The 12,107-nt window shown below is 44.4% G+C and overlaps 1 protein-coding gene across 1 annotated transcript in view; it reads left to right on the plus strand.

Moving 5' to 3' along the window:
• The first annotated feature begins 1,912 nt into the window (after positions 1-1,912).
• Positions 1,913-12,107, plus strand: part of PHLPP2 (PH domain and leucine rich repeat protein phosphatase 2) — a 624,424-nt gene continuing 614,229 nt past the window's right edge. The window contains exon 1 of the mRNA XM_069217328.1: positions 1,913-2,167. Within this exon, the coding sequence (XP_069073429.1) occupies positions 2,018-2,167 (150 nt within the window). The 5' untranslated portion in view covers positions 1,913-2,017. The remainder of the gene's footprint in view (positions 2,168-12,107) is intronic.

Below are 12,107 nucleotides of genomic sequence, written 5' to 3' on the forward strand. Positions count from 1 at the left end.
TGACCCTGAAGACAGATAATGGACCCCCATTCTCAGGAAAAGAGTTTCACAAGTTCATGGCATACCTGGGAATACATCACATTAAAATAACACCACTGTGTCCACAAGCAAATGGCATGGTGGAAAGATTCATGAGTAACATAAGGAAGGCTGTCCAACTGGCGAAGATAATGCAAATCTCTGTGGGACAAGCACTGTGCCAAGCGCTTCGGGATAACTGCAACACCCCACATAGCTCCACAGGGAAATGCCCATCAGAACTGGTGCTAGGGAGGGCATGCAGGACCCGTCTGCCCCAACTTAAACCCAAGGCTCCATTGGAACACAATGACATTGTCACACCTGACCAAGAAGAAAATGAAACGACAAGCTGATCCCAGATGGCATGCCATGACATCTGGCTTAAAACTGGGAGACCTGGTCCTTGTATGCCAATGACAAATATGAAAATCTGGCAGCCCATTCCGGAGCCAACCTCTCAGAATAACCAACATCAAAGGGTCGGTGAACAAGGCAGTAGCAGGATCTTACTCCGCAACTAGAAACCGCTCTCACTTCAGAACGTCGGACGAGGAAGAAGGAGAGGAATGGCTAGAAGACGAACAGACATCTCTGAGCGAAGGCACAGGAGAACCAATTGAAGTGACTCTGCACAAGGAGGTCCCCCTCCAGACCAAAGATGGAGGCGAAGAAACAGACAATGGAAAGGAAGGCTCAAGCTCAACGAAAGTGAGCAGGAAGCCCATAAGACTGCCTGAAGAACTATGAGGACTGACTCAAAGATCAACTGCTGAGACAGTCTCTCTCTCTGTGCTACATCTGCAAGCCCAGTGGCATAAGGAGAGCATAGACCATGCCCAGCAAAGGTGACTGTGGAGGAATGGGCATATTTTGTCAACAAAGGGGGGACTCTGCCCAACCCTCAGGAGAGGCAAGACGTGCCCACCATCGGCCTGCGTGTAGGGCCAACAAGAAAATAAATAAAGAAGTTGAACCCCTACCGATCTATTGTGTCGGGGGACAACGGTGACACGACTTGCTGGACAGTTCATTTTGCCTGGCCTTTTAAAATGTAAAGAAAATAAATTATTCTTCCATGGTAGTTTCTAATGCTAGTGCCAAGTAATTTGATGTTCTTCGTAATCGTTAGTAAAAATCAAAAAAGTGAATTTATCGGATATACATTTTTTATTAATTGTATCTGCTGTTTGTTTCCTTAGCGGATTAGAGGTCCTTCTTCCAGTTCTTATTGAAACAGCAACTACGCAGTTTCAAAGGTGCATATACGCATGTTTTCTGAAGATCATACTTTCTAGAGGTCTGTCTTTTGTTTCTAGGTCAGTGTCAATATCCTTTCAATACGGGGCGGGCCAGGAGCATGCTCTGGGGAAAAAGGTGGGGTTAAGGTATAGCGTCAAGGACAAAGCTTGGCGGCCGTCCGTAAGACCTTTACTGTTACAATAACGGCTTTCTGACAACTGCAGTCTGTAAGAATCAGGTAAGGTGTTGGTTAAGTGCTACTGTAAAAACAAGTAGCTAAGTAAGGGCTGACTTTAAAATGGCCGCAGTTAATAAGGGGCGTTAGACCTGCAGATAGCGAGAATCCGAGGACATACACCTGTAGCGGTAAAGCACTCAAGGCTCCTAACCACACCTAACATGTCCGCTGCCCTGTCGTAGCCACGCCTTTCACGAGCGTTCAAGACGCCTTTGGGAGCGGTACCGCCACTGCGTATTTGGACATGCGCAATTCAAACTATCAGAAGCCTGCGACAGAATAAGGGCGGGGCTCACCTTGTGGAGGCAGAGTTTAAAATACATGAAGGCGGGCTAAAGCCTGAGGGGCGGGGCTCCAGTGTCCGGGAGGCGAAGTAAGCTCCATAGGGGCGCGGTTATCAGCGGGGGCGTGAGAGTGGGCGGAGCTGCGAACTGTCAGGCGTCCGGGCGTGCGCTGGGGAACGGTGGTGTCTCACGCCGGTTGCCGGGGTCGGGCTGCTGGTGCACTCCAGAGGCACCAATGTCGCTGTCGGGAGGGGGTGCCGTACCAGAGAGCGGCCACTTGGCCATGGAGGGTGTGGGGGATACCAATTCGGGATCCCCGGAGCCTTGCGGCACTAGTGCTTCACTGGCTGCAAGTAGGAAGGTGCCAGGGATCCGAGTCCTTAAGGTGAGAGCACAGCCTAAGGTATGGTGGGATGGAGCGAGAGGGTGGATGGGAGCGTGCGATGGGATCCCCAAATGGAGACGTAATGGTGAAGGGGGTCACTTGACTGAGGGTTCACTAACAGGTCCATATGCAGGTGCCACAGGCAGTGTAGGAGGTTGGCAACAGGCTGCAATGGGAGAGAGGCGGTAGGGGATACAACAGGGGCTGCAAAGAGGAGCTTGGGCCAGTTGTCACTGACCGGTTTGAAGTAGACGTCACTGATGGAATCGGGGGCTTTGGGCAGGCGTCACTCCCTGGTAGAGAAACACTCAGGGAGTAGAGTTGCAGTCTGTAACATAGACGGTCTGGAGCCTCTGCCAGCATAAATTGTCTGAGGCACAAGCATGACAAGGAGAGGGTCTCTGATCAGGATTTTGTCGTAGATGGGCAGAAGCAGGAGTGCATAGAATGGTGGGAGAGTGGCTGAGTGAGGGTAGATCCAGTTGGCAGGAGAGGGGTAAGGGCGAGGTCTCTGACATTTAGGAGAGTACAGGGGACAGGAGCCACTGCCTAAAAGATGGCCTACGGATAGGGTGACCACCTGGTATTGATGTAAATGCTGGACAGGACTGTAAAAAAATTCAGGACAAAGGGTCAAAATTCAGGACAAAAATTCAGCACAAAGGGTCAAAATTCAGGACAACGTCAGTCTTACAGACACACCCAAGAGAGGCCATGCATCATTATGTTACCAGTGCATTTATTTACTTTTTTTTTAACATAGCACTATGTTTTCACTGTGTTCTTTTTGTGATTGCCTCCTGGTATGCTATATTCAGGTGTCGCATCAAGTCCTTGTTCAGAAGTAAATTAGTGCCCTTCAGCACTGTGTCAAGGCCATCACCCCTACCCAAATCTCCCCAATCTTTCTTAAAGAGAAAGTAACAACAACATTTTGATTGTTTCTGAACATTTTAAAACCCCTGGCTAACAGTTTGGGAAATATTAAGGTAATTAACCTTATGGTAGTTTGAGCAAATTGAACAAAAATAGCTGGCTCACTCCAACCGCCCATGGACTTTCAACCTAATTTTATTTTAATGAGGCAGGGCAGATGGTGTGTGCAACAGTCTCACACCTTTCAGGATGTGACGTACCTACAACCTGTATGTAGAATCACAGTAATAAAGTTTCTGGGACTCTACATTTATCTTAGAGCTGGGAGCCCGGACTACCAAAAAAGATAATGAAAGAGGAGGATGAATTTGAGATCAAAGGGGTGATTCACAGCAACTGATTCAAAGGTTTGATGCTAAGAACTGGATAAATAAGGAAGAGAAGAACAAGGTCGGACAATTCCTAAAATCAGACAAGATGTGTCCAACAAGACTATCAACAATATTGCGTACCTGGGGAGTTGTCTCTGCAAACAGGAGAGAAACAGAAGATGTACTGTCAAGTGGTTGAACAAGTAGCACCCACCCACCCTGGCAAATTCTTCTGGTGCAATGGTCTGCTGTTCGTGCTTGTGATGGGTGAGCAGGAGCCAGACCCCTTGCAAGGCAATTGAAATTGAGCAAAAGCCAAACTTGTGATCTGGGTTATCCCTAAGTGTCAAGTACACATAGAATCTTCAAAATATTTGTAATGTAAATTGCACAAACACAATGTAAACGTTTTAAAATGTAATAAGTGTTTAACATGTGGCACTGTTTTCCCCTTTATATACAATACAACCTCAGATTCAACCGGGAACCAGTTACCTTTTGATACCTAGGCGGTCATTCTGACCGCGGCGGGAGGCGGTCACCGGCGAATGACCGCACCGCGGTCAAAAGACCGCGGCGTCCATTCTGACTTTCCCGCTGGGCCGGCGGGCGACCGCCAAAAGGCCGCCCGCCGGCCCAGTGGGAAAGACCAGCAACGATGAAGCCGGCTCCGAATGGAGCCGGCGGAGTTGCTGGGGTGCGACGGGTGCAGTGGCACCCGTCGCGATTTTCAGTGTCTGCAAAGCAGACACTGAAAATCATTATGGGGCCCTGTTAGGGGGCCCCATGACACCCGTTCCCGCCATCCTGTTCCTGGTGGTAAAAACCGCCAGGAACAGGATGGCGGGAAGGGGGTCGGAATCCCCAGCGCCGCCATGGAGGATTCACTGGGCCAGGGGAAAACCGTCAGGAAACCGCCGGTTCTCCTTTTCTGACCGCGGCTTTACCGCCGCGGTCAAAATGGCCCAGGAAGCACCGCCAGCCTGTTGGCGGTGCTTCCGCGCACCCCGGCCCTGGCGGTCATGGACCGCCAGGGTCAGAATGACCCCCCTAGTGTTTAATATCTACCATTATCCCACTGATTTGCAATATGGAAATCTTGGCAAAGCGTCACAGTCCCTCAGGGACTAGTTTGCTTTTTGGTCGTGTCTTCAGCGTTATGTAGTGGGCCATGTGGCACTAGTGAGGATGGTGTGCTACCCCCAATGATACTATTATTTAGCAAACCTTCCCCTGCTCGTCCTTCTTTCCTTCTTCAGACATGCCACACATCTGATTTGGTTGGTGGGGCGCTGTTGGGTAGATCTTTCCACTCTAAAACTACCCGTGACTCCAGGTGGATTAGGTCTTCAGGACTTAGAATGCTATTATTCCGCTGCACAGGTCCAATGGGTGGCTTGCTGGCTTTCTGCCCACTACACTGCATGAGATGGGGTTTATCTGTAAAGACTTTTAAGGAGAGCTTACTGCACTGCTCATTGTTTCCTGATGACCATTCTACAGATCACCATCTGGGGTTATCATGCACAGCTTTCTATTGCCTTGCTAGAACCTGAAAACTCACTGACATGAAGAAACCCTGTGCTCCTGCACTACCTTTACTAAGCTTTCCCACTCGCACAGGATGGCTGTGCTCACATCAACTCTATCAGTGGCATGCTACAGGTGTTTTAAAATTGGGGGATTTGTTTCTGGACGGTGAGCTACTAAATTTCCAAACACTTGTGGCAGACTACCATCTTCATCCCAGTCAACTCCTTACTTACGACCACCTTAAACCATCATTAAATGCCCTTGTCATGTCTGCCACCTAGCACTAACCCTACATAAGGTGTACCAGAAGCTCTACACCATAGGGACAGGTGGCAAATTGATAGAATGGGTGTACAGACCTTTCCTGCAACATTGAAGCCTCTCCAGGTCTTCTTGTCATACTACCTGGGTGATTGATATGGGCAAACCTCTGCAAAATACAGACTGTACTAAAATACTGGACTTTCCCCACAAAGTATCCTACGGCTGTCACTTTAAGTACAATCATAGAGCTTCCTTTGGAATGTATTCCACCCGTTGGTTGCCATTTGCTTTGTGGTTTGTAACTCACATTTCTTTGCTTTCAATTTGTTGGCTTTATTTGTTTTAGCTACGCAGCTTGAGTTCATCCCTTCCCTTGCCTAAACCTTATTTACATTATCCTTCAGAGTGCTCCCTTTTTGTAAACAGGCCTGTAAATCTTGCTCTCATCTCATCATATTTCCTGTGTCTTCAAAGAACAATGTCAAATATCAGGCTCTGTCTTCGGTGAGAACTTAGGCCTATACTTATATTTTTTTAGCCCCACTTTTGCGCCGATTTTTGACGCAAAAGCGGGTCAAGCTTACAAAATGCAATTGTATTTTGTAAGTTTGCGCCGCTTTTGCGTAAAAAAAATGACGCAAATGTGGCGCTAGAAAAGTGTAAATATGGGCCTTAGTGTTTACTTTTCTTTATCTGACTTCAAAGTGAGAGGATTTATGTGACAATCTTTCTGGATACTGGGCTTGGGAAAGAGTTTTTTCTATTACGTGACAACATTTAAATAAGCTTAAGAATATCTCAGAATTAGAAGTACAAATGAAAGGCATTTTTGGAAATTCTGAACTGTGCTGGAAACAAATACCCTTATATGATTAAAACAGACCATTGCATTAGGTGATTGAATTTCCACACATCCTCGTCTGTGCACTGTCTAATTTGTTTTTCCTAATCTGTATGTCTGAGCAATGTAATGGTAATTTCAATAAAAAACTTGTCTGTAATGGTAGTGTGTTACTACACCATGCATACTCCATTCAACTCTGCTCTGCACCACTCCACACCACTGCACCCTACTCTGCATCACTCCACTTTACACCACTCCATGCCACTGCGGGACACTGCACTCTTCTCCACTCCCCTCCATGCCACTCCACTCTATGCTACTTCACACTACGCCTCTCTACTCTGTGCCACTCAACTCTATATCAATGCACTTTACGCCTCTCTACACCACTGCGCTCTGCACGCTATACCACTCCAGTCTGGGCAACACCAATCTAGTCTGCACACCTCCACTCTATGCCACTCTGCAGCACTACATTGTACGCCACTGCACTCTATGCTAGTGCACTTTACTCTGTAACATTCAACTCTATGCCCCTGCACTCTACATCAATACACTGTACGTCACTCTAATCTAGTCTATGCCACGGCATTCTACACCACTTTACTCTATGCCATTCTTCACTCTACTGTGAAACAATCTACTTTACGTCACTGCAGTCTGCGCCACTGAATTCTGTGCCATTGCACTCTACGTTACACCTCTCCACTCTATGCCACTGTACTCTACTCTGAATCTATTCTCCGTCACTGCACTCTATGCCACTCTACCCCACTGCACTCTACTTCAATGCACTCTATGCCAATGCACTCTAAACAAATTCACTACACCACTGCACTCTTGACACTCTACTGTGCAACACTGCACTGGCCGCCACTATTTTCTACTCTACTCTGTACTACTGCATTCTGCATCAATACACTGGATTCCACTGCACTCTACACCACTCAACTCTGATAACTCCACTCTGCTTCACTGCACTTTACACCACTATACTCTGCTCTGCACCATGCTACACTACTCCATTCTGCACCACTCTACGCCACTACGCTCTATGCCTCTCGAGTCTACCCTGCACTCTATGCCACTCCACCACTCTGTTGTATGCCACTCCTCTGCGCCATGCCACTCTATGCCAGTGCACTCTACGCCAATGTACTTTAAACAACTGTTTTGTACACCACTGCCATTTACTTTGCGCCACTTCTATCCGTACCACTCTACGCCACTTTACACCACTGCACTGACACTCTACTCTGCAACATTGCACTCTCCGCCACTATACTCTACACCACTCTACCCCTCACTACTGCATTCTACGCTGGAATTGAGCCTTAAACTATAATGACATGAAAGAGAAAGTCTGCGCTCTCTTAAGAGTCTATGGTTTTGCATATTAACTTATCATGGCTTCATTTATCCAGCTCAGACCCTACCAGCAGATACATGTAATGTCATGTGACAAACAACACACACACATTTTTTTTGTCTGTTTTTGTTTTGATAAAAAACAATCTTCAGGAGACCCTTAGTGTTTCTACATCGTCTGGAACTCCATTGTGGTACCACATGCCTGAGTTGATGTACCAGGGCCCTGTCATTGGTCGGCCAGAAGTGCTGAGCCGGGGGAAGTTGATCACACCTGTCGAATGTTGTCTATCGCAGGCTTTGAGGTTGTGACACCGAGAGGGATGGTTCAATACATGGTCTGATGTAGTCTTGTGGCTTGTTTCCAAATTCTTTCTGGTGGATGGAATGGGCTTGCTGCAGGAAAAAGGGAGATACGTAGACGAGTTCTTAAAACCTCTTTCTTCTTATTGTTACCTCCGCCTCCCAGCCACTTTGGAGAATAACATGCTGAATATGGTTGTTTGGAGCAATATTGAAAAAGTAATGTACTGGACAAAATATCAAATGTAATACACACCTTCTTTACCTCTTCATAGTTCCACCGGTACCTCAGCGAGCATATCAGTCACTGAGGTCTTTGCACTCAAAGTACATTCCCAAAACTATCTCTGTGCTTATTAGACCAAACGGGAGCATTGGGACTCGTGTATCTGATCAGAATATGTTCAGGTAATGGTTGATTGAGTTTCTTTAATGGGTAGCAGTGCTTGTTAGCATCTCTCACTTTTTGCATAGCATCAGGTTTGGTGCTGCCTCAGACATTGGCAACAAAAATACTAATCTGCCTCCTGGATGGATGTCATAATGAACTCTTGGCCTGATGTGCTAAACATCTGCATTAGCAAAACTACAAGGTTTGCCAACGCAGAAGTGTTATGTGCGTTTTTCAATCACAATTTTGCGATCATGACACATTGCAGTTACGGGCCATAAAATGGGCTCCTCCTAATTCGAGGAGTGTCTTCAGTGGTTTGCAACCGTAGTTCCAGTTTGCAAACCATTGATCTGTTGCTGACACTTCAAAGGAAAGGATGACAGATTTGCAAAGGTGCATCTCATCTGGCGACTGGGGGTGTGAGAGTGTTTCAGGGACCACTGCCTGCTCCCCTCAATGTATTTCCAGATTAAAAACATTTTTTATATATATATATATATATATATATATATATATATATATATATATTTTATACATATTGTTTTAGTGCACCTCCCCTTCACTGAACATAGAGGTTTTTTTTTGTTGTAGTTGTTGTTGTTTTTTTTTTATATATATATTTTTTTTTAATATGATTTATTTTTTTGGTACACCACACCTTTAGACTTCCCTACTCTTTCCAAAGATTGGTCCAAGGTTCAATACTATGTCCTTTTCAGAAATCGAGGTGTACACTTTTTTTTATTATGGTGATTATTGCACCATGCTGTAGTGAGTCTTTTGTCTGCATTATGGTATCTTGTTAGCTCTTTGGTTAGCTGTTTTTGTAATAACTGTTTTTCTATAGTACAAATGCACTTGGAACATATTGTCATGCTTTACAGAGAAAATGGAACAGAACACAGTAGATGGAGAAAGAGGTTCAGACATATCCTAGTAGAGAACCATTAGTAAGTGGTATGCCAAGTGGCCATTCGGATTGGGAAAGTTACACATCAAACACATACAGCGGACAAACCTACTTGAAGAAGCACTGCGGTTGGACGGTCTTGGTCCTCCACTAGTCACCAAGTACATTTTGTGAAAATGAGGAGCATCAATGTGAATTGTATGAATGCTTTTGGACAGGTTTACGCTGTGAGAATATTGCTGGGCTCGTTCAGACAGAAGCCATTGGTTACAAACTATGAGAATTTGGGGAAGCCGTTCAAGTTCACATAGGTTGTGTCAACAAGTTGAAGAAGTCTCAGAGCATTTATTACTAATATGCTCAGCCTTGCTTGCCTTAAGGAGAAAGTTCCTTTGTCCTCTCTTCGTTAAGATCAACATTCAGACATGCAAAGCTGCCTAGGATTTTTAAAGGATGAAACATATTTGATGTGAGTTAGGGTTTCCAGGTCGGAAGTTATCTGTAGGATCACTATGCATGCTTTTTTGCCCCAGTAAATATGTATTCTAGGATAATTTATAATATTTAATTCAGATGTCGATGAATTCATCTTTGATACTGGATGTGGCTAAAAGTTGTTGTCCAGCCAAGGTTGAAGCTGACGGGTAAACTGTAGTCTTTTTTTTGTCCTAGTAAGTGTTAACTGAATTTAATTGTCTGTACTTCAAATTCTCATTCAGGCAGATATGACTCCTTTTTTTCATTTTTTTAAGTCTGACTTGACTGCGCTTTGGCCTAACTGTAGCATTCTGCCTCAAAGGGTTTATCACATGCAGTTCTTTATCTCTTATAAATATACATCCTATACAGAAAGCAATCTTTTTTGCTAATTTTGGCAAAGTCACCAGGCCTGGCTTTAACATGCTAAACAGATTTTTGAGTATGCAGCACATGTGCACGTGTTTTATGCATGTATTAGCATGTTAAAGTGAGTGCTGACGTTTTTAAATTGTGTGGTATTGCCTGTCGTCCTTTCAAGCTGCACAGTAAACTGTTTCATTCTTAGTGTTTGAATTCCAAGCAGTGGGCTGGACGTGAAGTAAACAAGAAGGGTTCTTACCTTGATGCTATTTTGAAGGCGTCGGATGAGATCACTGCTCAGGCACGTGTTTCTCAGATTAAAACATATGCCACTATAAGTGCTTCTGGTCATACAATTGCCTTGTAGTGTTGACTGACAAAGTGAGTGTGTTTTACATCTTTCTTGCATTTTCACTTTGACTGTTGCTGACCAATTATGGCTCCTTGTTTGAAGGCCTCTAGCCAGTTGGAGCCACATACCGTATTTGTAACGTTCATATGTAGTTTAAAGCCTGATTCAACAAGGTGTACTTAACAAGTGGTTTACTTGTCTGCTTGAAAGTGGCAGAATCATGACCCTCTCCTGGGCTTGCCTTCGGACCCTGATCAACATATCCTTCTTTTCGTTGTGTTTGATGTTCGTATGACTATCGAAAGGATTAAGTAACGGATGAGATCTTCTGTAACCTAGTACTTTAGCATCTGATAAACTCTAGTTTGTGTTGATATGGATTAAAAGCCGACCCAAGATGTGTTATTTCAGATCCCTCTCGTTCTCAGTAACAAAATCCATTCCGGTGAATTATCACACTTACATGTGCCTTGCCTTGTCATTGGGGGCAAGTGAAGGAAACTCCACCTATGTGGTGAATTTTGAACTATTGGCTCGTTTCTACTTGGTTAATGCTCAAGGCATCACCTGCAGCCAGTGGTCCTGAGATATACCAGCACGTAGCAGATTGTCTAACCTGTGCCTTCGGAATGCAGATTATTTTTTCATGCTTTAAATCTTTTTTCCCCTAAAGGCTTGAAGATTGCCAGCTCATAAATGCTCGGTTAATCTAAAAAAATAAAATAAAAAAAAGCACCACATCTACGACTATTCTTAACAGAATCATGGTTGGGAGATGACATGGCCCCAGTATTGCATGAAGCCCTTCCTCTGGATTATCAAACCATCGCACAAAACCGTATAGGCAAGAGAGGAGGTGGACTAGCTATTATATTCAAACAGGCAATAAATCTCAGTAAAACAGACAACATTTACATACAAGGTTGTGAAGCCCTCCTCACCAGATGCCACCCTACTCCAACTTCCTCCTGTAACTTTCTCCTCCTTTACAGACCTCTACCTAACAACTCTACATTCCCAGGCGCTTTTCTAGAGACAGTCTCAAACCTTATTACATTATACTCAAACCTATGCATTCTTGGGGAGCTAAACATTTGGTTTGACAAACCCAATATGCCCCATCCAAAAGCTATCACCACTGGCCTAGTCGCATTGAACCTACATCAGATTGTTCACAATCCCACACACATCACTGGACACATCCTAGATGTAATATTTGCTAAGCCTGAACTAGTCATTGTTCATAGCATCACGCCAATCACACGGTCAGACTACCATTTGATAACTTTCCAACATAAAACAACACACCCCACAACTACTTACATACACGCACCTATCGACCTTGGAGCAAACTCAATTTTGATGACTTAAAAACACAACTAACCACCAACATAGATCTAGATACAATTAATTATGTTCCAAAACTTTATGGGTGGTTACAGGAAGCTTTTGATATCCTAATACCACTCAGAAAAACTAAACAGGACAGAAGAAAACCAACACCTTGGAGAAACACATAACTTAAAAAGATAAAGCAACAAATCAGAAAGTTGCAGCGGACCTGGCTCAAAACAAACAGTCAAGACAAACTGCAGCTACACAAACTTAACAGAATATACAAATCATCGATCAAAAAAGCTTAAAAAAAGGTACTACTCAGACAGAATTCGAAATGCTTAATCTGCAACCAAAGAATTTTATAAAATTCTAAATTAATTTTGAAAACCTACATGCATGGAAGGAAGTCATCCCCCTACTCAAGATTTCACAAACAAACTGGCAGCTCATTACACAACCAAGGCAGACACATTGGACTCCTATTTAAAACAGAAGAAAACAATCAGCACCAACCCCTTTCCTAAAACACCATCTAAGAATAAACCAA

The sequence above is a fragment of the Pleurodeles waltl genome, chromosome 12 (assembly GCF_031143425.1).
Source record: "Pleurodeles waltl isolate 20211129_DDA chromosome 12, aPleWal1.hap1.20221129, whole genome shotgun sequence".
Classification (NCBI taxonomy): Eukaryota; Metazoa; Chordata; class Amphibia; order Caudata; family Salamandridae; genus Pleurodeles; species Pleurodeles waltl.